This window comes from Enhydra lutris, unplaced genomic scaffold (genome assembly GCF_002288905.1).
Source record: "Enhydra lutris kenyoni isolate GAN:26980312 unplaced genomic scaffold, ASM228890v2 scaffoldscaffold34, whole genome shotgun sequence".
NCBI lineage: Eukaryota > Metazoa > Chordata > Mammalia > Carnivora > Mustelidae > Enhydra > Enhydra lutris.
Genome location: NW_019154118.1, coordinates 24,952,518 through 24,977,130, shown reverse-complemented (window position 1 = coordinate 24,977,130; position 24,613 = coordinate 24,952,518). Strand labels below are relative to the sequence as shown.

The following is a 24,613-nucleotide window of genomic DNA, read 5'->3' as shown; positions in this document are numbered from 1 at the left end:
GAGCCAAAGGCAGAGGCTTTGGCTCAGGTCATGATCTCAGGGTCCTGGGATCGAGCCCCACATCGGGTTCTCTGCTCAGTGGGGAGCCTGCTTCCTCCTCTCTCTCTCTGCCTGCCTCTCTGCTTACTTAATGATCTCTCTCTCTGTCAAATAAATAAATAAAATCTTAAAAAAAAAAGTTCACAAGCATTCAGAAAGTTCTGTAACTCAGACAGCTTTTATAAGTTAAACAAAGGTGATAATGCTTTGAAAAAATAGGTAAATGAGTTATTCACTGTAGTGAACATGAAGACAGATGTCAAAGATACACTGGAAAGTTTTCAGTGAAATTGTTTTATGTTTTGTAAAGGGGGAGAAAGAATTTCTGAATGTTATTTTACATAATATGTGATTTTATTATTATTATTTTTTAATTTTTTCATTTGACAGAGAGTGATACAATGAGAGATGGAACACAAGCAGGGGGAGTGGGAGAGGGAGAAGCAGGCTCCCTGCTCCCAACGTGGGGCAGACACTTAACAACTGAGCCACCCAGGTGCCCCCGTAATATGTGATTTTAAATCACACAACTAACATCATATAATGGATGTTATAAATAGACACTTGATTCTTCTATCTGTATCACCAAAAGTTTATGTGTTCAAGTTGGCCAGAAAAATCCTTTTTTTTTTTTCTTCTTTTCTTTCCATATTGGAAGTAGGGAGGGGGGGTTGTCTCATGTTCATACTGAAAGAAGTAGCTAATTGAGAAGTGGAAAGTGGAAAGTTTGTTGTCTTGGAGAAACGTAGTGAGACTGCCAGGGTAGACCCATAACATAATTCATGGGTCATCTAATTCAAGTCCGTTGGTACCTTGAATAAAGATCAAATGAGTGGGGTGTGGCCAGATTAGCCTCATTTGCTCTCTTGACAGGACTAATAGGTTTATAAGTAAAATGCCTTAGACATTGTGCAAATAGGTTTCATCAGAGTATATTTGACAGAATTCTCATGTCTTGTGGTCAAAATGGAGAAACGTGGGCTAGATGAGAATACAGTTAGAATTGGATTCATTAAACAGTTGTACATGAGGAAGGATAAGTGATAAACCATCCACCCTGAAGGGAGGCCTGCAGTGTCCTGCTGAAAAAATTAGCTTTCTTCCAATTTGCCAGTAACGTGGGTGGAGTTAAGTTTATTGAGTTTGTGGATGACAGTTTGGAGGGAAAGCTAATATGTTACGAAAGATTATAAGATTCAGAACTTTGATAAGATTACAAGTGAGAAGGCAAAGCCATAAAAACGACCTATGTTTTTAATATTGGAATTCGATAGAAGGATTGTGTATTTAAGGCAGGTGGACTGTGGCTGGATTTTGGAAATCTAATATGCAAAAACGTGTGTTGTATATTTTGTCGTACACAGTTACCAGTTGCTTGGGGGGTTATATCTCTCCAAACCTTTCTGTATTACTACTTTAAGTTTTTTTTTTTTTTTTTTTTTTAAACATGGAATTCTGGTTCTTTTGCTTTGGCAGTATCTAGGCCCTCAGTCTGTTTTCTTCATTTCTAGTTGAGTATGCTATCCCAAATGGCAGTTGTTTAAATCTTACTTTGCTGGGCCTCAGCCCTTGTTTAGTTCTTGGCCTGTTACTGTATGTAGTCATGTGGAGGGCTCTCAACTCCTGTGGTCAGTGCCACACACTTTCCCAGTTTCCCCTGTATTCTCTTTTTTGAGGCATCTGCTGTGTTCTTCATGGCTCGTTCTTCAGCCTTCCTTTCCCCTCCAGGACCTGGCAGCACATTCTCTGTTACTTTTTTTAAGTCCCCTTTTTCTGGCTTCTGGGGAGGGAAAAAGTTCGCGTATCTCCTCTCATAAAACTTTGGCTTTTTTTCCTCTTGCCATTCATGTCCCTGGTTGTTTGAAAGGCAGCTCCCACTTGCTTCCTTTATAGTTCTTCACCTTCTTGCTTAACTTACTGTGAGTCCCCCTCCCCTTACCTCCACTACTTACAGCGATGCTGCCAGTCTGGAGAGCAGGGGTGACTTCCTGATGGCAAAATGAGATTCTTCTCCGATATTGTTGATCACTAGCTCTGCTTCCCTTTTGATTTTTAAGAGATTCTCTCCGTAGTGTCCTCTCTCTCAGATCATTGATGTTTTTCACTGACCTCCCTCCTGTCCTCCCCAGTGTGATTATTTCTCAGGAGTTAATCTTCAGCCCTATTCTATCTTTGTACTTCTGTTTCTGGGGCAGTCCTAACTCCCATGATTTCACTATTTTTATCTCTTAACTCTGATCTGAGCTCTGGACCAAAACACAGTTCTGACCATATCAGTTTCCTGCTCAAATACCTTTGATGGTTCAGATTCTTTGATATCTTTCCAGTTGGGTCTTCTCCCTAATATCTCCCTGCTTCCCCTGCCCCCTCCTGCTCTCTTTCCTCTCCGTCCCCCTCTCCCTCTTTCTCTCTCTCACACACCCCTACCTCTACCTGGCTGGATCCTTGTTGGATCACTAGGATATCACTATCTCCATATTGGCCTATTAAAATCTATTTAGTCACTAAGATCGGCCCAGTGCTGTCATTTGAAATTGTTGCCTGCTGTGCACAGCCAGAGCAGGGCATCACTTCCTTTTAGCCCTTGCTTTATGCTTTATATATTATATGTTAGAGGGACAACGAGAGAGGGAGCACAAGCAGGGGGAGTGGGGAGGAAGAAGCAGGCTTCCCACTGAGCAGGGAGCCTGATGTGGGGCTCCATCCCAGGACCCTGGGTCATGATCTGAGCCAAAGCCAGGCGCTTGAGGACTGAGCCACGCAGGCACCCCAGCATTGCTTTTATGTATATTCAGGATCCGACTCGTGGGTGGTCATGGATGAGGGGCATTTGTACTGAGGACACCATGTTCATTGGAACCTTAACAGAGGGTGTCAGTAAGTCTCTGGAAAACCAATTCATCCAGTGATTATTCAGCATTTTCTAATCCCATGGGGTGATTTAGGCAAATTCCTGCCCTTACGTATATTTTTTGTGGGGGAGAGAGGCAAAAAACATATAAGCAAATAACTGGGTCAAATATGCTATGAAGAAAAACAGTCAGGGAAAGGGTAGAGAGAAATTGATGTTATATTTGATGGACTGTTCGGGGACGGCCTCTTGAGGAGGTGACGTTGGACATGAGACCTGAATGAAACGAGGACACATGGCACGTACATATTTTGGAGAAGACTTCCAGGTGGAGGGAACAGGAACGGCCGGCATAAAGGCGTTTTGAGTCAGACGCGTGCTCGGCAAGGAACTGTGCAGGTGATCACCAAGTTGTGCGCATTGTCCGTGAACATTTAAGGTACACAACTGCGTGATTCTTTTTAATCTCTATTTGAACACAAGTGAGAGCCTTATTTACAGCCCACCTTGTCAGTTTTCACTGAGTTGAGGGGAATTGCCTTCCAGATGGCCGTGTGAGAGGCACATGATCCTCAGGGCCGCCTGCCCTCCCTCCAGTGTCCTGTCCTTGAGACGTGGTTACATTGGACACGGCCTAGGGAGACAAGGAACTCAGGCTTCTGTATGTTGGTGGACTGAGTTACTCTAAGTCTGTGATAAATGTCAATGTGAGCGTTGTTCCTGTTCTGGGAAAATAGATGAGCAAGTACCTTAATCTGGAGGTGATACGTATTGATGCTACTGACAGGAAGTGACAGTTTAGGATAAACTTTGAGATATCAGTCGTTTATCAGTGGATTAGAAAAGGGCAATTTTAGACTGCAGGAGGGTATGGAGAGGACACTAGATAACCATCTGGGGGACAGAGAAGAGAGATAGACAAAGACAGGTGTTTCTTACTGGCCGTTTTGGTAGGCGTCCTGGAGGACCCAGTCGTGTCACAGAAAGCCATGTGACTCGAGCCTTGGTATAGTAGGTGTGGAGCGAATTGGCGCCTGCCCGATGGACTGTATGCGAGTGGACAGGTGACAGCTTGGGTTAAAACCTTGGTCATGGTACATGTAGTGCAGGTACTGTCTGGCGTATTTGATCTTTGTAATGGGTTTGTTCATCTTACAAATATGTAGGCATTTACTCTGTGTGGGATACTATTCCAAGTGTAATACAGCAGTGAATGTGACCGACGAGGTCCCTAGTCTGTGGAGCTCCTTTTCAAACGTGTGAGTACTGCACCAAAGAAGTAACACATTGGGTAGTTTTTGTAGAAGTGAGAGCTGTGATGGAAACAGTATAATCAGGAGTGCTCAGAAAATGGGGGCATATTTTATGTATTTACAACAAAATAGTTTTATCTTTTTCCCCAAAATACTGCTTTCAACTCTGTTCTGTTGAATTTTCCTTCCCTGCTACTTGATGACATTTCGACCCCGTCTCCTAGCTTTCTGGTTTTTTTAAAAAGTCTTGTTGGTCTAAATTAAAAATTTCAATATCAAAGCCAGGTTAAATCTATGTGCTTAAGCCTTTGGCTTCAGATCTGCAGAGAGGAATGGGCGAAAGGCAGTTTTCTTAGGTTGTTTTAGGAAGGCCTCTGGGAGGTGACATTGACGCTAGACCTGAATGATCTGCATTCTATTCTAGGCAAAGGTCTTGAGGTGCTGTGGTGAGCTTGGCTAATTTGAGGAACATGTTTAAAAGGGTGGTGTGCGGGCGCCTGGGTGGCTCAGTGGGTTAAAGCCTCTGCCTTCGGCTCGGGTCGTGATCTCGGAGTCCTGGGATCAAGCCCCACATCGGGCTCTCTGCTCAGCAGGGAGCCTGCTTCCTCCTCTCTCTCTGCCTGCCTCTCTGCCTTATAATCTCTGTCTGTCAAATAAATAAATAAAATCTTAAAAAAAATAAAAAAAAAAGGGTGGTGTGGCTGGAATATAGTGAGAATTGCCAGGATTCAGATATATACTGGAGTTTTGTGGTTTTTTTGGTTAATGGGGATTGCAGATGTGGTTTTAAAATCACATAACTGGGATTACTAGTGGCTCATAGCCTTGTGATTTACACAGAAGACCTGAAATACACAAATTGGATTCCTTTTGTAAATTAATTAGATATAATTCATAATCAGTAGGATAGGAACTTCACAGAGGGAATAAATATAAATCTTAAATAACCTCCTTGTGTCATAGTCAGAATGTTATGGGAGTGAAAGTGTGCAGGTGATCAAAGTAATTGCTACTAACTGTGTCCACATCATTATTTCTTGTCTTGCCTCAACTTGTCCTTTAACTCTTCTTGTACCTTTGTCATCACGAGGATGTTACAAGAACATGCATGGTATTAATAACTGCATTCTCTGTTTTCTTCCAAATGCAACTTTTTAAGATTGTTTAGGGTTCTTTTAGTAATCCCTACACCGATTGTGGGGCTTGAACTTGCAACCCCGAGATCAAGAGTCACACACTTCACTGACTGAGCCAGCCAGGTGCCCCCAAATACAACATTTGATGTCATTATAAGTCGTTGTCATAGGATTGCTTCTACAGTTTGATCTCGTGTGTTTTGTCCCACGTATTATGTAGGGATTTCTGGACATTTCAGGGCAAACTAATAGGTCCCTATTTGTGTTATTTTGTTGTAAAGTGAGTAATTTAAAAATGATTCTAAGTACATTTTGCAAGCTAGTGGACTTTTCTGTTTCTGTTTACTCTCCTGTGTTTAAGCATTACTGTTTTTTTTTAAAGATTTTATTTATTTATTTGACAGAGATCACATATGTGCACACAAGGAATTATGTACCTACCTTTTTCTTGGGATTAAATAAAATGGAATTGTTGCAGATGAACTCATTGTTTGAAAAACCACTCTTGGGGCGCCTGGGTGGCTCAGTGGTTAAAGCCTCTGCCTTCGGCTCAGGTCATGATCTCGGGGTCCTGGGATCGAGTCCCGCATCGGGCTCTCTGCTCAGCAGGGAGCCTGCCTCCTCCTCCTGTCTCTCGCTGCCTGCCTCTCTGCCTACTTGTGATCTGTCTGTCAAATTAAAAAAAAAAAAGAAAAAAAAAAGACAAACCACTCTTGAATTTCAGTAGGAAGTATGCAGAACTTTTTAAATAACACATTCCAGAGAGAGCTTTATGGCATTTTTCATTACTGCCCTATAACATCTCCCCTGGCCCCAAACACATTACAAAAAATTAAACTTTTATTCTGTAATTTGCTCTCTTCCTAGTGCATGCTTGTTTTTCTTTCAGACGATCACCATGGATATGGGTAAGAGATTGTAGGATTTGACCATCAGTTTGTTTTAGAACTGATCATTCTGTTAGGGGCTACTTTTTCGATATAGCTAAGTGTATTTTTATTGGTTCTGGTTAACCAACATGTTACATTAAGAGATACTGATTTTTTTTTTAAAGATTTTATTTTTTTTTTTATTTATTTGACAGAGAGATCACAAGTAGGCAGAGAGGTGGGACAGGGGGAGGGGGAAGCAGGCTCCCCGCTGAGCAGAGAGCCCGATGCGGGGCTCGATCCCTGGGTCCTGGGATCAGGACCTGAGCTGAAGGCAGAGGCTTAACCTGCTGAGCCACCCAGGTGCCCCTCCTGATTTCTTTATGTCGATTAGAGTAGGAAAGGGAGCTAAGCCTTTGTTCACCTATTTTTCTTTCTTCCAACTTTTTTTTTTTTTTAAGATTTTATTTATTTATTTGACAGACAGAGATCACAGGTAGGCAGAGAGGCAGGCAGAGAGAGGAAGGGAAGCAGGCTCCCCGCTGAGCAGAGAGCCCCATGCGGGGCTCGATCCCAGGACCCCGGGATCACGACCCGAGCCGAAGGCAGAAGCTTTAACCCACTGAGCCACCCAGATGCCCCCCAACTTTTTTTTTCTTACTGTTTTCATCCTTTCTGTCCTCTAATTGTTTCTGAGAAATTTGACACTAATTTTTTTTTCCTCAGTCTTGTGGGGGAGACAAAAGTAAAGAATGATTGGCTTTTTTATCTTATTTAAAATAAGGAGGAACAGTGAACACAGGGGGAAAGAAATGAGGCCAAGAGTTAGAACTTCAGCATTTGATTTTATTGGGCAGTACCTCCTAAACTGATCTTGACCACTTCTTCCAAATCACTCAACTCAAATGCATTCCTTCCGTGGCATTTCTTCTGTGGTCGGCGTTCTGTCAGTCACTCACGTCAGAAATCTGAGAGCCGTGTTGCATTATGCAGTAGGCAGAGCAAACGCGTGCTTGGGGTACCCTACTCCCATTAAAAAAATGAGGAAAAAATATGGGTTATATATGATAAAAAAAATTGTTTTGGACCTCTATGTTTTAGAATTTCGTATCCTTTGTATTTTGAATTATACTGGGGAGCACCAGTGAGGGAGCAACTGATACGTCATTTCAGAGATTAGTGCCTTAATACTGCTTTTGTCAAATCATTTTCAACTTTCTCTCATTCCTACATCTGACTACCACCAAATTCTGTTATTGTAGGAGAATTAGAAGCAATAGTAGTTACCGTGGGAGTCCCTAATGCAATAAAGATAGCTAGCACCTTTATTATATTTAATTATTCAGTCCATGTCTCTCAAACATTTTACGTGTCTTATTAATTATTCAATCTATGTCTCTCAACATTTTACGTGTCTTATTAAATCCCGTAACAGCCCTTGCACATAGATAACTGTGTTAAATCCATCTTACTTAGATGAAACTGAAGCACAGAGAGTTTAAGTAACTTACTCACAGTCACACAGTTGGTAAATGGCTAAGTCATAATTCCTTCCTTATAAAACCGCTTCGTGAACATCTCACCAGTAGCACCTTGCCTCTGTGTAGGGCTTCATCATGTGTTGCTTATATAGACTGTTGTGGCTTCCTGTTGGACTGTGTGCTAGTTTTTCCTGTTGAATTTATACATGATCATTTAGAAGTTAAATGTAATCATACCAATAGCCAGTGGCTGTGTTTTCCCCCCATCCAAAGAATTTTATTTAATGTGTTACAATCTGTTAGTGTCATTTATTTTGCTTAGATTAAATGCTTTCTTACTTTCTGACACAAAAATATGTTCCAGTCTCATCTCTGCCCTAACTTTGGAATTAACATTTTCTCTAAGGAACCTTTTCATGGAATATGGTATTGAGAAATCAGGATCTGGATGCTAGGGATGCTAATTGCTATTGGGGTGTTTCTTCTCCCAGGCTCTCCCATTGGGCTGAGCTAGGACACACACACCCTGTGCTAATTTCTGTGTATTATAGAAACCAGTGAGTTCACCTCAGTCCTCCCAATTCCAGAAGACTCTTTTTTTTTTAAAGCTTTTATTTGTTTACTTGACACAGGCAGAGAGAGATCACAAGTAGGCAGAGAGGCAGGCAGAGAGAGAGGGGGAAGCAGGCTCCCCGCTGAGCAGAGAGCCCGATGTGGGGCTCGATCCCAGGACTCTGAGACCATGACCTGAGCCGAAGGCAGATGCCCAACTGACTGAGCCACCCAGGCGCCCCTCAAAAGACTCATTTCTATCCTTTTCCCTTTCCATATAATGTGACTTCTTTCTCCGACAGTGAGAAATCTCATTGACACTGGCTTTTGGGCTGAGTTATTCAGGAAGGAAGGAAAGAAGAGAGGAAACCATTACAACATTTTTAATATGTACAGATGTGACACTAGCTATAAATTCCTTAAACTCAGAATACTTTAACAATTAAAGGATAGTTACTGATTAAATACAGCACTAAAAACTCAGTAATTTTTATTTTTTATTTTATTTTATTTTTTTAAAGATTTTATTTATTTATTTGACAGAGAGAAATCACAAGTAGGCAGAGAGGCAGGCAGAGAGAGAGGAGGAAGCAGGCTCCCTGCTGAGCAGAAAGCCCGATGTGGGGCTTGAACCCAGGACCTGGGATCATGACCTGAGCCGAAGGCAGCGGCTTAACCCACTGAGCCACCCAGGCGCCCAACTCAGTAATTTTTAAATGAATAACACTAGCGTGACAATTTTTCAAGCAAGATTTACTGAAATATGACCTGTGTACGGAAATGCCTATAAATCATAAATGCATAGCTGGATACATTTTTAATAAAGGAAACATACCTGTATAACCAGCACCCATATCTAGAAATAGAATATATTTTTTTAAATAAATTCTTTATTTTTTATTAACATATAATGTATTATTAGCCCCAGGGGGACGGGTCTGTGAATCGCCAGGTTTACACACTTCACAGTAGAAATAGAATATTAACAATGCCCCCAAAAGCCCCCTGTCTCTTGCCCTGTCCTAGTCTCTAGTTTGGAGCCCCTGCCCCAGGCTAATCACTATGCTGATTTGTAATAACTGTAGATGTGCTTTGTCTGTCCATGCACTAGTGTGTACTCTTGGGACTTTTGCTCAGTATTATGTCTGAGGTTCCTCTCTATTACCGCTTGTTAAATTTTTGTTGCTGTGGAGTATGCCACTCTTATGAATATTTCAGTTTATTCATCCTGTTGTTGGACATTTGGACTGATAATAGTTTTTTTACTAGTGAGAATAGAGATACGATGTACTTTCTTCAACAGGTCCTTGATAGATGTATGTACGCAGCTCAGTTGGGAGTATACCCAGAAGTGAAATTGGTGTGTCACATATTATACGTATATCTAACCTTCATTGATATGCTATGTAGTTTCCTAAAATAGCTGTACCAGTTTACGCCCACCAGAAGGATGAGCGTTCTGGTTTCTCTAAATTTTATCTAATACTTGGTATTGTCATTCTTTTCTATTTTAGCTTTTTTGGTGTATGTAGTGATATTTCATTGTGGTTTTAATATGTATTTCCCTGATGATTAATGACGGTGGGTGCTTTTTCATATGATTATTGGCCATTTAGATACTGGCTTTGTAGGGGGTGTATTCAAGTGTTGCAGCAGGGGATTGGATTCGATTGTTTTTCCTCTCTTACTGATTTTTAGGAATCTCTACATGTTTTGGATAAGAGCCTTTCTTGGATATATGTATTAGAAATAACTTCTTACACTCTGTGGGTAGCTTTTTCGCCTCCTTAATGGTATCTTTTAAGGAACAAAAATTATTATTATTTTTTTAAAGATTTTATTTATTTGACACAGAGAGAGGGATCGCAAGTAGGCAGAGAGGCAGGCAGAGAGAGAGAGGGAAGCAGGCTCCCTGCTGAGCAGAGAGCCCGATGTGGGGCTCGATCCCAGGACCCTGAGATCATGACCTGGGCCGAAGGCAGAGGCTTAACCTACTGAGCCACCCAGGTGCCCCCAAAAGTTATTTTTAATATTTTACAATTTATCAAAATTTTTCTTTATGGTTAGTGTTTGGTTATAAGGTCATACAAATGATCCAGACTCTACTTGTGTTAATATCTTATTTCATTTTTTAGAACAAAAACAAAATTAAGAATTTATTATTGTACTTTTGAGCCTCAAAAATATATCCTGGGACCCTTCCAGGAGTCTGTTAACCACAATTCAAGAAATACTGTATTAGAATGTGAGTTCCTTGAAGACTTTTCATTTGTAAGTCCCAGTGACTAGCATAATTCTTCAAGTACGGTAGGCACTCAAGATATTTGTTGAATGAATAAATGGAACGAATGAATGATGAAAAAGCCCCCAAATAAGTTCAGACTCTTTCACCAATGCTGTTACTTCTGTGGTTGTGTTTTTCCTTAAAGTTAGTTGTTGGGGTTTCTAAAAATTAGGCGCTATCAGGATTTGTTTAAAAATTTTTTTTCTCTATAAAAGAAACCTAAAGGTTTTATTTTTTTATTATCATTTTTAAAAGATTTTATTTATTTATTTGACAGAGATCACAAGTAGGCAGAGAGGCAGGCGGTGGGGGTGGGGAGGCAGGCTCCCCGCTGAGCAGAGAGCCTGATGTGGGGCTCGATCCCAGGACCCTGGGATCATGACCCGATCTGAAAGCAGAGGCTTTAACCCACTGAGCCACCCAGGTGCCCTGAAACCTAAGGTTTTAAAGGGAAGTATAGTTTGAAATTTCTCATTTCACTGATAAAAAGATGTTTAGCTTTTTGGAAAAGCATTCTCTTCTGCACCATGTTTAATGACAAATACGTCCGTCTTTCATGTAGTGGTGCTCCTGCCCTGTGGTTTTTCGATAATTGCCACTGAATTTTTATAACCATAGACTTTTTTACCCTGCAATTTAAAAAAAAAAATGAAATTAAGTCAGGGGTTGGATTCTGGCCGATAGGTTGCAAGTCCCTCTGTTACTCATTTAGGAAAGACCTGAGGAGTAGTTAAGAATAAGGCTCTCCCCGGGGGCACCCGCCTGGCTCGTTCAGAAGAGCATGCGACTTGATCCTCAGGGTCTTGAGTTCAAGCCCCATGTTGGGTGTTGAGATTATGTTAAAAGATAATAAGACCTTATTAAAAAAAAAATGAGGCTCTAACCAAACTAAACTGCTTGGATCTGAAGCCCATCTCTGCCACTTACTTTCTATAATCTTAGGAAAATAACTTAACTTAATCTTAGCATAGAATGTACAGTTGTTTTCATCTATGAAGTGAGAATATTACCAAACACAGAGTGTAGTTATAAAGATTAAATGAATACTTGTAAATATTTAAAGCAGTACCTGACACATAATTAGTAGTCAGATATTGTAAAGTGAAATGATCAAAGTTGATGGAAAGAACTATACCGAAGATTATACTGAACTTAAATAATAGAAGTTATAAATAGCTGAACTCAGATTTATTAACAGTTATCGGATATTCAGACTACCCATCGAAATGTAAAGGAAGCTATTTAGAGATAAGCAAAGGAAGTCCTCTTTTGTATCATATGTATTACATGTGATAAACATGTAAAAAAATTTGTTGACTTTAACCCCAAATTAGCTAAGTGGCATATCTTTGCAATGAAAGAAATAGTACAAAATATTGTAAGGGAATGATTAAAAAAACATAAAAATATAATGAAAAGTTTTTTTTAAATTTCACCCTTCTACAATATCAGTGGCAAGCATCCTACTCTGATTACCCCCTGCTGTCTTTCTAACTTGTTTTAATGTTCTGAGCCCAGTAATCTAGCTCCACTAAGGCCTTTAATTCATTGATTCTACCACCTTATTGTATAGTGTCTTAGATCTGAGAGTTGATAATTTTTATCTAGTTAGGGAACATTTTGGCTTTTATTTCTTTGGATATCAACCCCCTCTGCCCAAGACTTTGGCTATATGTTAGTTAGGTCATTTGATGTTGTTTCATAGCTCCCTGATAATCATTTTTAGAATTCTTTTGTTTCTGTAATGTTCATGCATGCTTCTGTTGACTTGAACTTGTGACGTTTATAACAGCTGGTTTAATGTCATGCTTTACTGAAAACTCTCATGTCATTTCTGGGGCAGTGTGTTGATGGGTTTTTCTCTTGATGATATTTTTCCTTCTTTGCCTGCTTGGTAATTTTTGATTGAATGCTAGACATTGTGAGTTTTAGGTTTTGGGGCCTGAGTTTTTCAAATATCCTTTAAGTATTTCTGTATTTGGCTTTGACATAATTAAGGTGCTTGGAATCAGCTTGATCTTCTTGGGCTTGCTTTTGCGTTTTCCTAGTGGGTCTGGAACAACATTCAGAGTAGGAGTACTTCGGGTCCACTGTAGATGCACTGGCTTTCTGAGGACTCTCCCTAATGTGAAGGAGCACTTGTGCCCCGGCTGGTAGGAGCACAAACTGTTTTCAGCCCTTTATGAGCCCTGCGGATTGTTCTAATGGACTTTTCCCCAGTCTCTGATAGTTTCCTTACACACATGTGCAAGTCAGAATTTAGTCAGGGGCTCAAGGAGACTTCTTTGTATATCTCTGTCTGTGCCACAAATTTTTGTCACCTTGTCCTCTCTAAACTCTGGCTCCTAAGTGAAACGCCCAGGCTGTTTGGATTCCCCTGCTTGTGCTGAGGCTTGGAAACTGTCTCTAGGCAGTCCATTGGGCATTTGTAGGGCTCACCTGTGATGCTTTTCTTGGGAAGTACTGTCTCATGCTGCCCCATGGCGCTCTAGTTGTTGAAGCAGGGGGGGGAACCTGGCTGTTGTTACTCCATCATGGTTGGAAGAAGTCTCTGTCTCTTACCATCTGGATGTCTTTTCTCTCAGTCTTCTGGGCATGAATTCTCCATTCAGTCGTTGTAATCACTCCCTTGAATACACGTTAACTCCCTTGCTCCTTTCATTTCACTTGGGAAAAACCACAACCCTGGTTAAATCCTTTCTCCACCTTTCAGTGCCAGCAGCCGTGTGAATGTTGCAGGTGAAAAAGACACCTCTGTGCTATTTTCCCTTCAAATCCACGACCGGAGTCTGTAAGTGAGCCCAGTCACGCGACCACAGTCATTTATTCTGCTTCCCTAGATACCTGTTTCATATCTTTTCTCCCAAAATTCTAGCACCTCCTCACCCATCTTCTAAGGCATTTTCCTTTTTTTCTACATCACTGAGAAACTGAAGCAAGCAAAAATGAAGTTTGCAGAGTGGCACTTAGATCATCTCCCTTCCCGCCAGCGTTTGCGTGTGCCTACTTCGCCTTCCCCTCTCACTGTGTGGTCATTTCCTCCACTTGTGCACTGTAGGCCCTTTCCCTTGCCTACCCAGGGCAAATTAAATTTAAATTCAAATTCTCCAGCAGTTTCCCTCCCGTTTCTCCCACATCTTCGATAGTATATCCTAGAACGTACCCATCAGTATAAAAGCATAATGTATTTATCACATCATAAAAAGAATTTTGACTCCTCTCCCCATATCAGCTCCCCTGCCATTTCTGTGGTCTTATACAACAAAAGTGCCAAGAGTTGTCCATACTTTTCCGATTTTCCTTTTCTTTCTCTCTCAGTTCCTCTCCAGTCAGGCTTTTGTCCTTAGTGCTCTGTGAAATGTTTTTCTGTGATTAATGTGAAGTCTCTGACTTCCATGCTGCTATTTCAGGAGTCCTCCTACATCATCTTTCAGGAGCACGAGCTGCACTTGATCACCCCCCTTTCTCAATACTTTATTCCCGTGGTTTCCAGAATACCAGAGCCTTGATTTTTGTGCCACCTCTGTAGTTGCTCCTTCTGTCTCCTTTCTTGGTTCTTACTCTTCTTCCCACCCCTTAATGTTGGATGCCTCAGGCCACAGGCCTGGGTCGTCTTCTCTCTTATGTTCACCGCCTTGGTCCAGTAACAAGTTTGAAAACCCATCTGTACTCCAGTGACTTTTGCATTTTAATTTCCTGACCAGACCTTTCTTTGGATTGTAGATTTGCTTATGAAACTGTGTATTGAACGTCTTCAAAGGGCCGTTGTGTAGATGTGTCAAACATAGCCCATCTGAAACCAAATGCCAGGGCTTTCCTGCTGAGCCTGTTCCATGTGCAGCGTTTTCCATCCCAGTTGATGGCAGTACCGTACTTCTTAGACATGTCCAATGACAACTCAGACAATTCAGTAACGAGTTTGAAGGGAAGATGATCCATGGGTTGGGGGAGTACAGTGCCTGACCACCGGGGGAGAGAGTATTCTTCCTGAAAGACGTGGGGCAAGGGCAGTGTCGTGGGATGTTAGAAGAGGCAATAGAGAAACAGGGCCTAACTGGTTAGGACGTTGGAGATTCTTTACGAGGCAAGTAGGCGCCCTTCTCAAGGGTAAAATAAGCTAACTAAAGCCGAGTTGGGGGACTGTGATTGCTGTTAGGGTTCTTTGGTAGTGAGGTTTTCCCCACAAGTGCAGGCCAACTTAGGTTTGGATTTGTGACATGGGCTGGGCTCCTGGAGTGGACTTCATTTTGTGGGTCTTGATACATCAGGCAGAAGTCCTGTTTTACTCTGTTCTCTCATCCCACGTGCATACTGTTGGGAAGTCCTCTTTAGTACCACCTTTCAAACTGAAAATGTAACTACTGCTGCCCACTTCTGTAGCTGCCGTACTGGTCCAAGTCACTGTTGGTCTCACCTTGCCTCCTCAACTTACACTCAGCTTTAGCTCTTGCCTCTTATGATGTATTTCTTTCTTTCTTTCTTTCTTTCTTTTAAATTTATTTGACAGAGATCACAAGTAGTCAGAGAGGCAGGCAGAGAGAGAGAGAGAGAGAGAGAGAGAGGAAAGGAAGCAGGCTCCCTGCTGAGCAGAGAGCCCGATGCGGGGCTCGATCCCAGGACCCTGGGATCATGACCTGAGCCGAAGGCAGAGGCTTTAACCTGCTGAGCCCCCCAGGTGCCCCTCCTCATCTCACTTATAATAGAAGCCACAGCCTTTATGATGGCCTTCAGGACCCGCAAGATCCAGACCTCTTTTGCTTCTGTGACTTCCTCTGCTCTCTCATCCGTCCTTGCTCTGCTCTACCTTGAATACATCAAGCATATTTCTACCTTAGGGTCTTCCCCGTGGATGCTTCCTCTGCCTAGAATACTCCACCCCCAGATATCCCTCATGACCAGCTCCCCACGGGCCTCCCCAGAGCCCCTTTGTGTATTTGAGAAGAAGAAAGCCTGTGAGGGCAGTAGTTAGGCTGAAAGGAGTGAAAGAGTTGGGAGGGTACAGCAGATCCTGAAGTCTTGGTGAAAAAGAGCCAGTGGGTGAGATAATCCTAGATATACCAGAAGTTGGTGAGTTCAGCCTACTGTAAATCTGAGTAATAATGAGAAAAAGCAGAAGAGACTTTGTAGCAAATCAATGGAGATGAGGTGGCCTTCAGTTAGCTAGTGGAAACGTTCATAAATCAAGGTTCATAATTTGAAGGTTCCTTCACATATTGTTAATACCTGCTCTTTTGTAGGTAGGAGATTTGGTCTGCTGCTGCTTACTTAATGATGTAATGATATGCTCTTCGGTGTAACAGAGAATAGGCCAAAGAATTGCTCGAGCATCATTTTTTTTACTATAAAAGATGAATAGAAAACATTCAGTTATTGAATTCCTCCTTTAATTCAGTGTTAGAGGAAAATGTTTCTGATGTTAGTCTTGTGTGTTTCATCAAACAGAAGAACCAAATATGTTTCCTGTTATTTTGCAATAGCTAATAGATTCCAGAGTCTAAGCAGCATTCAATTTGCCTAAAACACCTGTTTATTCTAGTCCTCTGTATCTTTTAGACTTTTTAATTGCAAGATTTATACTATGTTTAATTTTATGAATTGCCAGAAATGCTAAGAGAAATAGACTTAGTTGGCATTATAAAGTATCCTCTAGCTAAGGGGATATGTAATGATTCTCCATGTCATAGTCAAGAAAACTTTCTCTGGTTCTTTCAAATTTGTTTATTTGCATGCTCACTCATGGGTGCTTATAATAAGAATGTTGTGATTAGAGTAGGTACCTGGGGCAAGACAGTACAGTAACTTTTAGGATCATCAGTGTTCTTGGATATAGGATGTGAGCACGATCTGGCTGTGACATCTGTCACCTCACTGATTAGCAGAGTTGATGTGGCTGATCTGGCTGACCAGGCGGGTGTCCCCTCTTTCCCTCACCAGTCCATGTGTGTCCCTCCCGAAGCTGCACGCTTGGTTCAAGAGGATGACTCTCCCCAGTAGTGGAGGGCCGTTCTCTGGTCAAGGGCATATGAGTGGCTATACTCCCCTGCTAGAACCTCCAGACAAGCTCTGAGGGTCCATTTGTAGGAGAGTGTAGGGTGGTCAGGCTTGCAAGACTCCAGACACATTCAAACGCAGCCCTGCATGGAACCGTGTGCCTTTCTTAAGTTTAAAAGAAAACAAAGTGTCCGTGGATATAAGAAGCATCACTTGCTTTCACAAGAGTTTGTCAGTCAGTGGTTCTTAACCTGTTTTTGGTCATAGACCTTCTAATATTTTTATGTAGTTTTATCACGAGTTTGCTGAATATGCTGATTCTGAACTCAAAGAGATTTGATCCAGGAGGTCTGAGTTAAGTTTTAGAAACTCATATGTGAAACTGCCACCATAGGTGATTCTGATGTATGTTCTTGTTAGACCACATGATTCAGAGACCTCTACTGGGTTATAATTTTAGGGAGTTTGCAGATTCCAGGTAGTCAGTCTAGAACCTTATCTGATACAAGTCAACAGCATCTTTAAGAGCGTTACATTAAAAAAAAAGAACATTACATATAGTAAAAATGATAATGAGTTCCACATGTGTGTTTGGAAATTTTTCTTAGCATGTTAGGAAATGACTGACTTGTGTATAAATTTATTGATGAAAGCAAGTTATGTGGCCACAGTGGTAATAACTGAACATGAATGGGCTCTCTCTTCCTCTCTTCTAGTAATGTAATGAACTGATGACCTTTTTCTTAATGTCCAATCACTTCACTTTCATGGGGTAAACCATGTGTGATTATGAAGTATCATTCTTTTAATATGCCACTTGTTTAATTAGGTGACATTTATTTAAGATTTTTGCACACATGTCCTTGTTGAATTTGTCTAGAGTTTCCATTTCTTACGGTCTTCTCTCCAGTTTGCTGTCAGGGTTTTGTTAGTATTTAAAAAGGGGATGGGTGTTTTTCGTGCGCGTGTGTGTGTGTGTGTGTGTGTGTGTGTGTGTGTGTGTGTGTGTTTGTGTGTGTGTTTTGTTGTTGTTTGTTTTTCTCAGTTTTTAGAATTTATATAGACTCTCAGTGTACTTTTGTTTTTTTTTAAGATTTTATTTATTTATTTGACAGAGAGAGATCACAAGTAGGCAGAGAGGCAGGCAGAGAGAGAGGAAGGGAAGCAGGCTCCCCGCTGAGCAGAGAGCCTGATGTGGGGCTCGATCCCAGGACCCTGGGATCATGACCTGAGCCTAAGGCAGAGGCTTTTTAACCCACTGAGCCACCCAGGTGCCCCTCTCAGTGTACTTTTTGTGGGGAATTTAGGGCAACTATAAAATTAGAAGGGACAGTCTCCATACACAAGACCATCCTCACTTCAGATATAAGCTACAAGTTTGGAGGGTTCCCAAAACCACCCTGAGGCTCAGTAATTCATTAGAAAGATTCCTACATCTTACAGATTCATAGATCATGGTATGGCTTCTTATGGAGCAAGGATATAGATTCAGATTTGCTAAAGAGAGAGACATACTGAGCAGAGTGTAGAAGGGTTCCAAGCACAGAGCTTTCCCCGTCCTCACCCCTGTAGTCAGATCACATATCTCTCTTGGCCTTACTGTGTGACCATGTGTATGGGGTACTGCTAGCCAGAAAAGCTCATCCAGCCTTTAGTATCAAGTTTATTTTAGATTTTTATTTTTAAGTAATCTCTACACCTACCGTGGGGCTCAAAATCACCACTCTTGAGTTCAAGAGTCGCATTCCACCTACTGATCCAGCCAGAATTTTCCAGAGTTTTTTTTTTTTGTTTGTTTGTTTCAAGATTTTACTTATTTATTTGTCAAAGAGAGTGAGAGAGAGAGTGCGCACAAGCGCACAAGCAGGGGAAGTGGCAGGCAGAGAGAGAAGCAGGCTCCCCACTTAGCAAGGAGCCTGATGCAGACTCTGTCCTAGGACCCTGGGATTATACCTGGACCCAGGACAGATGCTTAACTGACTGAGGCACCCAGACATCCCTTTCTGGAGTTTTTACTGGGGCTTCTTTATGTAGGTGTGACTGAATGATTGCTTGTGGATAATCTCAGTCTCCATTTTGGTTAACCCAAACCACCTCCCAAAGTTACAGTGGTGTTTCTGGGTTGGTGAACCCCAACCCTAAGGACTCTATGGATATGGCCAGTTCCCTCCCTAACTCACGTTTGTTAGATTATCTAGTTTGACCCAAGGTTGCCGGGCAAACAACAACTCTCTTATCAGACACACACTCTGAGACCCCAGAGATTACCTACCAGAAGTCAAGGACAAAGACCAGGCCTTCTCCTTGGGCGTGGCCAAATTCTTTATATGTTCGCACAATTAATTTTTTTTTTTATGGTGTCTTCCTGTGATTTCTTGAAATCAGATTAGTTTACAGGGATTCCATTAAGGAAAACAGATTGTTTTAAATTTCAAACCTTGCATTTCTCTAGTTAACTCTTAAAAGACAAAAATAACAGGCACTTTTGATGTAACTGGATTTAAATTAAACTACTCTTTGTCTTTTTTTTTTTTTTTTAAAGAATAAAGGTTCACTTCAATTTGAAGACAAATGGGATTTCATGCGCCCGATTGTTTTGAAGCTTTTACGCCAGGAATCTGTTACAAAACAGCAGTGGTTTGATCTGTTTTCGTAAGTAATCCATTAACTCTTAACTTTTTGGTAACATAAAGGAAATTTTGGTGATGCATTTCTATATCCAAATGGAATGCTCACTTTAGACTGGACTGTTTACCTGTTTACAATTATTTCTCCAAGTCCTCTTCTGTAGTCAGTGATTTGCTGGGGATGGGGCTGGTACGCCATCATACACAGCTGTGGCTTACTACAGCAAAAGCGTACAACACAAAAGTAGCAAAAAGGAAAGGCACATCGGATAAAGACTGGGGGAAAACAGGCACAGGCTTCCCAGAGTACTTATAGAATCGTATAGAACCCTGTCTCTCCAGCAGTGGGATTGACAACCAGTATGATACATTGTCTAGCTGAGAAGCTCTCGCAGATTCCGTAATCAGAGTTTTTACTGGGGACTGGTCACATAGGTAGCCTCTGCTTGGCATGTACCCAAATTCAGATTCTCAGAAAGATCAGGTGTTCAATGTAAACCATATAGCTTGTACCTTTAAGGCACGGTCAAGAAAAGTTTTATATCAGGGTAGGATACTGTTGACCATTTCACTCATTATCAGTAGGATACAGTGGGGCAAGGCAAGACCAATTGGTAGTACTGATCTCACTTAGGTCTTTTAGAGGTCCTAGATTTAGCTAGTAAAAATAAATCCCACCAACCATGAAGTTTATTTTAGGAAACCAGGTGCTTTTCTCCCTTTCTTTCTCTCTTTCTTTCTTTCTTTCTTTCTTTCTTTCTTTCTTTCTTTCTGATTTTATTTATTCATTTGAGAGAGAGAGCACAAACAGAGGGAGAGGCAGAGGGAGGGAGAAGCTGGCTCCCCACTGAGCTGGGAACCTGACATGGGGACTCAATCCCAGGACTCTGGGATCATGACCTGAGCTGCAGGCCGATGCTTAGCCATCTGAGCCACCCAGGCGCCCTTCTCCTTCACTTTCTATAGGAACCTTTTTTCACATGGTCTGAGGCATCATTTCAGGCACAGCACAACTCTGGCTCCTAAGCTGAAGCACACCCAAAAGCTTTCCAGGGTTAAAGCAGTGTCATGATCCTCAGAGCACATCCACGAAGTATAATCTCAGCGGGCATGTGTGGTACCTCAGAAACAAAAAATTTACAGTTGTTAGGGTGCTCCAGGTGAGACAGGTCAGGTTGGTCAGGTAGTACACGGTAACAGGGCTCCCAGTTTCCCTCCTCCCATAGGACCGTTCGCTCTAGAGTTCTTGTTCCTTTTCTGTTCATTCAGTTCAGCCTTTGTTTTCAGATGAACTGCCTGAAGGAAGTTAGTTCTAAATGGTTTCATTTATTCCATGACACTTGTTGATTCGCCTCACTAGTGCGGATGCTGTTTAGAAGGGTTCTGTGTAGAAAGTGTAGGAGTTGGGCTGTTCCCTGCTGTCTCCAAGCACTGTCAGGTTTGATTTCAGAGTACTCACAGCAGCATGGAAAGCCAGTGGTGGGAGTTTTCCTTCAGGAAGGCAACAAAACTTTGAAGAATAATTCTGAAAAACAAAAATCTTTAATGTCTTCCTCCTCCCCTGTGCCTTCTCAGGTGCTGTGTTTTGTTTTTTCTTTCTTATAAAACCAGTGTGTCCCATTCAGTAATGAAAACTTTTCAATTTTTTTCCCCCAAACATGTGGACTGGCAAGAGGAGCAAATGCATATTTACAGAAAATTTGTTTAAAATAATATACTTCCCTTAACTAGGAAGATGTATTGTGTATTGGTCTGAATGAAGTGTCAGATGTTCAGAAATTTTTAAAGTAGGTTTGTGTCACCTCCCACACCTTTTGTCCCGATTATTTATCTAGTGAGCAGCCTAGAAAAGGTCCACTCCTTTCTGGAGACAGCTCGGTTTAACACCCAAGTTGCTTATTAAGGTGTATGTACAAGGACGATGAGGCGAAGGTGGGGGAAGTAGAATGAGGCTATTATTAATCTATTGTTGAGAACGGAACATGGGTCAGTCACAGTGAGACCTCACTGAGAGGGCGTCAGGAGGCCCGTCTGTGAGGGGTGGGTCACTGCCTTCCCCCGGTAGCTTTCGGCAGTCATCACAGGTTAGGGGTGCTGTTAGTGTCTGTATCCAATAACTAGAGCCAGTCAGCGGCTTGACTTCAGATCGCACCATCAGAGATCACGCCCTTTTCTGGAGGCATCTGGAAGTGATGCAGGTGGTCCAGCCAGAATCCAGGATGTTTGCAGTTGACAGCTCCACAAAGGGTGCTGAAACCTGCAGCGCCTTCAGGTCCAAGTCCTGTTCACTGAGCATATGCTTGTTTGAGTTCAGCACAGCTTAAGTTGAGCTGGAAACAGCCAGTAACAGTATCAGGTTTCAGCTCAGAGTCAGATCCAGGCAGATAAGATATGTGAATTCAGGAGTCTAAAAAAGAGAGCAACTTTTCTTCTGCAGCCACAAAGCTGAGATGGCTACAGACATTCGTGTTCTAAGTCCAAGTGACAAGCAAGACTTGTCTAAGCCCTTTTTATCTTATCAGTTTTAAGTCCAAATTGACTCGTTCAAGAACATGCCCATCAGGCTGGAAAATCATCAGCCTCTACGGGTCAGATCTGATTTCACAGGAACTCAGTGGCAACTAAGAACTGCTTTTTAAAACTCCAGAAGTATATTTCTGTCTAAAGATTTCCTTTGTTTCTATGTTGTCTCCCTTTTTTCAGACATACCAATAGGTAAAAATAATGCCTTTATAGAGACATTTTCTGTTCCAATATTCAAACACTTTAAATTCCAATCCCCTTACCAGCAGCTTAAAGCATGGAAGTTGTATCTGCTAGTTTTGGGGGGGGGGGACAACCTTTGCTGCTAGGTACAATCCTGGTAGCATTTATGAAAGTACGAGCATATAACATTTTACATCTTTTTTTATCATACATCCAGATGCCAAAGGCACAAAATACAAAACCATCTTTTAAACCTTGCCTTTCTTCCCATTATAGATTTATTCAAACCCCTAACAGCATTGACAACGTTAATGCTAGAGTTGCTGGGAGATCCTGGCTGGTATGCAAGGAGCCTGGAAGAATTGCTTCAGTAGCAGCCTTTGGGCTGAAGAAACAACTGGAGTGATTTCCTTTCCCTGCAGGCACCACACCCCCAGCATTTTCTCCCCTGGTTTATCTAAAGCTTTCTCCGGGATCTGACTTAACTCTTATTTCCTCATGGCTGAGGGTAGGGGTGGTGGAGAATAATGCCAGCATTTGACATTTTTGGTTCACTCATAGCTTAACTTTGGGCCTTTTCTCTTCCCAGTTGGAGGCAAGAGTAAAACAGAGGTGTTAGCCAGGCTGTGCTTTTTCCTCCTGTCACTCGAGTCAGTCAGCATGGCTGAAAGCAGCCTGGAGACTGAACGAGCCCACTCTCTGGGGATTAGAGCTATTGTTTTCTGCTTTCCTAGGTGACTCTTCTCTCTTAAAACACATGCATTCAGCTCCTGTTTTGTAGCATGGATGACTTTCTAGCCACCCAAACAGCAAAGGTTCATCATCCAGTCACTTCATCACTTCGTATCCTCACCATGTTTCAGTGAGCCCCAGCTGTCCTAGGGAATCCCACTTCTGACACCACTTGCATCCGCAGTCTCATGACCACCTCGAGGTTCGGTGATTGCTGGGAATACTCACAGGACTCGGACATAGTCGTATTCATGGCTGTGATTTATTACAGTAAAATGCAACAAAGATGTGGGTGGCAAGTCCAGGGGAAACGAGGTGCATGTTTCCAAGCATCCTCTCCCATTGGAGTTACACAGGAGACACTCAGTTCTCTGGCAGCTGATGGTGACAGCACAGGTCAAAGTCTTTCTACAGGGAAGCACATTAAAGACAAGTGTTCAGGTTTTAACTCAGCTGTCACATAGATAGCCTCTGCCTGACATGAAGTGAAGTCCCAGACTCCTAGATGAAAAGCAGGAGTTCAATATAAATCAACTTGTTTACCTAAACATTTAGGCACAATGAGCGATTCTCAGCAGGAAACGGTGAGAACCTTTGCAAGATCCAAATTCCCGGATACCAGTCAAGGGCCAGCCTTACAAGCACATCTTCCTGAGGATAGCCGTCACAGACCTGCTCTAACTTTTCTGTGTATGCTTTAGTGGAATTCTATGTCCGGACTTATAGATATGTGATTGAATAATCCATACACATTAAGCTGTTCTCATTTTTTTCTCATTAGTGCATTAAAAAAATATAATTTCCTAAATAGTATAGAACTTGTTACATAATATTAACTTATATGCATGATTCTGTCTTTTAAAAAATTAAAGTTCAGTAAACAGCTAAGCCCTTTTAGAAATACATAGCATTCATGTATACTATTTTTCTCAAATTATTTGATTAAACTATTTTATGAATAATCTGTTGACTGTGGTGGGGTTTTGTTTTGTTTCTGTCAATTTGTGTTGATTATATCATTTATCATCTAGAATGATGCTTGTTTTCTGTGCACTCCTGACTGGGGGAAGTGTAGTATGATGGTGTTCCCTGCTTACCGTGCATTTCTAAGCAGAAATAGTCAGTACCTTTGTACTTGCTCTAGTTATTGGTCTCATCACATCATTTTTAAAAATCCTTGATCTCCTTGGAGTTATCCAAGGCAGCTCAATATGTAGTCCTTTTGGGTTAAAGGATTCTTGGATATCTTAACATGGTATCACCAAAATTGCAAGACCTACATTAATTAAAACCCTTTGAGTTTTAGGGCTGCTTGGGTGGCTTAGTTAGTTGAGTGTCCAACTCTTGGTTTTCGTTCAGGTCATGATCTCATGGTTGTGAGATTGAGCCCCATATTGGACTCTGTGCTTAGTGGGGAGTCTTCTTCCCCCCCTTTCCCTCTCCCTCTCCCCTTGCCCCTCCCCCCATGCACATACACTCTCTAAAATAAATCTTTAAAAAATAGATTGTAAGAAAAACCCTTCAAATATTTGCCTGTTTGATTATGTAAATTAATAATATTTAGGTTGCTTATATCTTTCTAAATTTGAGGTACTAAAATATTGTTATTAAACTCCATTGACTATTTGCTTCTTCTTCTTCTTTTTTTTTTTTTTAAAGATTTTATTTATTTATTTGGCAGACAGAGATCACAAGTAGGCAGAGAGGCAGACAGAGAGAGGGGGGGAAGCAGGCTCCCCGCTGAGCAGAGAGCCCAATGTGGGGCTCGATCCCAGGACCCTAGGATCATGACCTGAGCCGAAGGCAGAGGCTTTAACCCACTGAGCCACCCAGGCGCCCTATTTGCTTCTTTTTTATCTGAGATCCTTATTTCTCAATAAGAGTGCGTTGGCATTTTAGGTGGTTGTAAAGATTGTCTAGCATATTGTGGGATGTTTATCACCTCTGGCCTTCACCCTCAGACACTCTAGTAGTGGACACTCCCTCTGCACCCCCACCCGTCATTAGTGAAATAAACAGACAAACAAAAGCTCTGGTATCTTTCCAAGCGAACTTCTGTGAGGATGGTATGTCCTCAGTTGAGAACTACTCC

General features: G+C 41.7%; 1 protein-coding gene across 1 annotated transcript in view; it reads left to right on the top strand.

The window, feature by feature from the left end:
* LOC111153822 (cullin 5) overlaps positions 1-24,613 on the top strand; it is an 89,208-nt gene that overhangs the window by 2,341 nt on the left and 62,254 nt on the right. Inside the window, exon 2 of the mRNA XM_022513075.1 lies at positions 18,999-19,108. Coding sequence (XP_022368783.1) covers positions 18,999-19,108 — 110 coding nt within the window. The remainder of the gene's footprint in view (positions 1-18,998; positions 19,109-24,613) is intronic.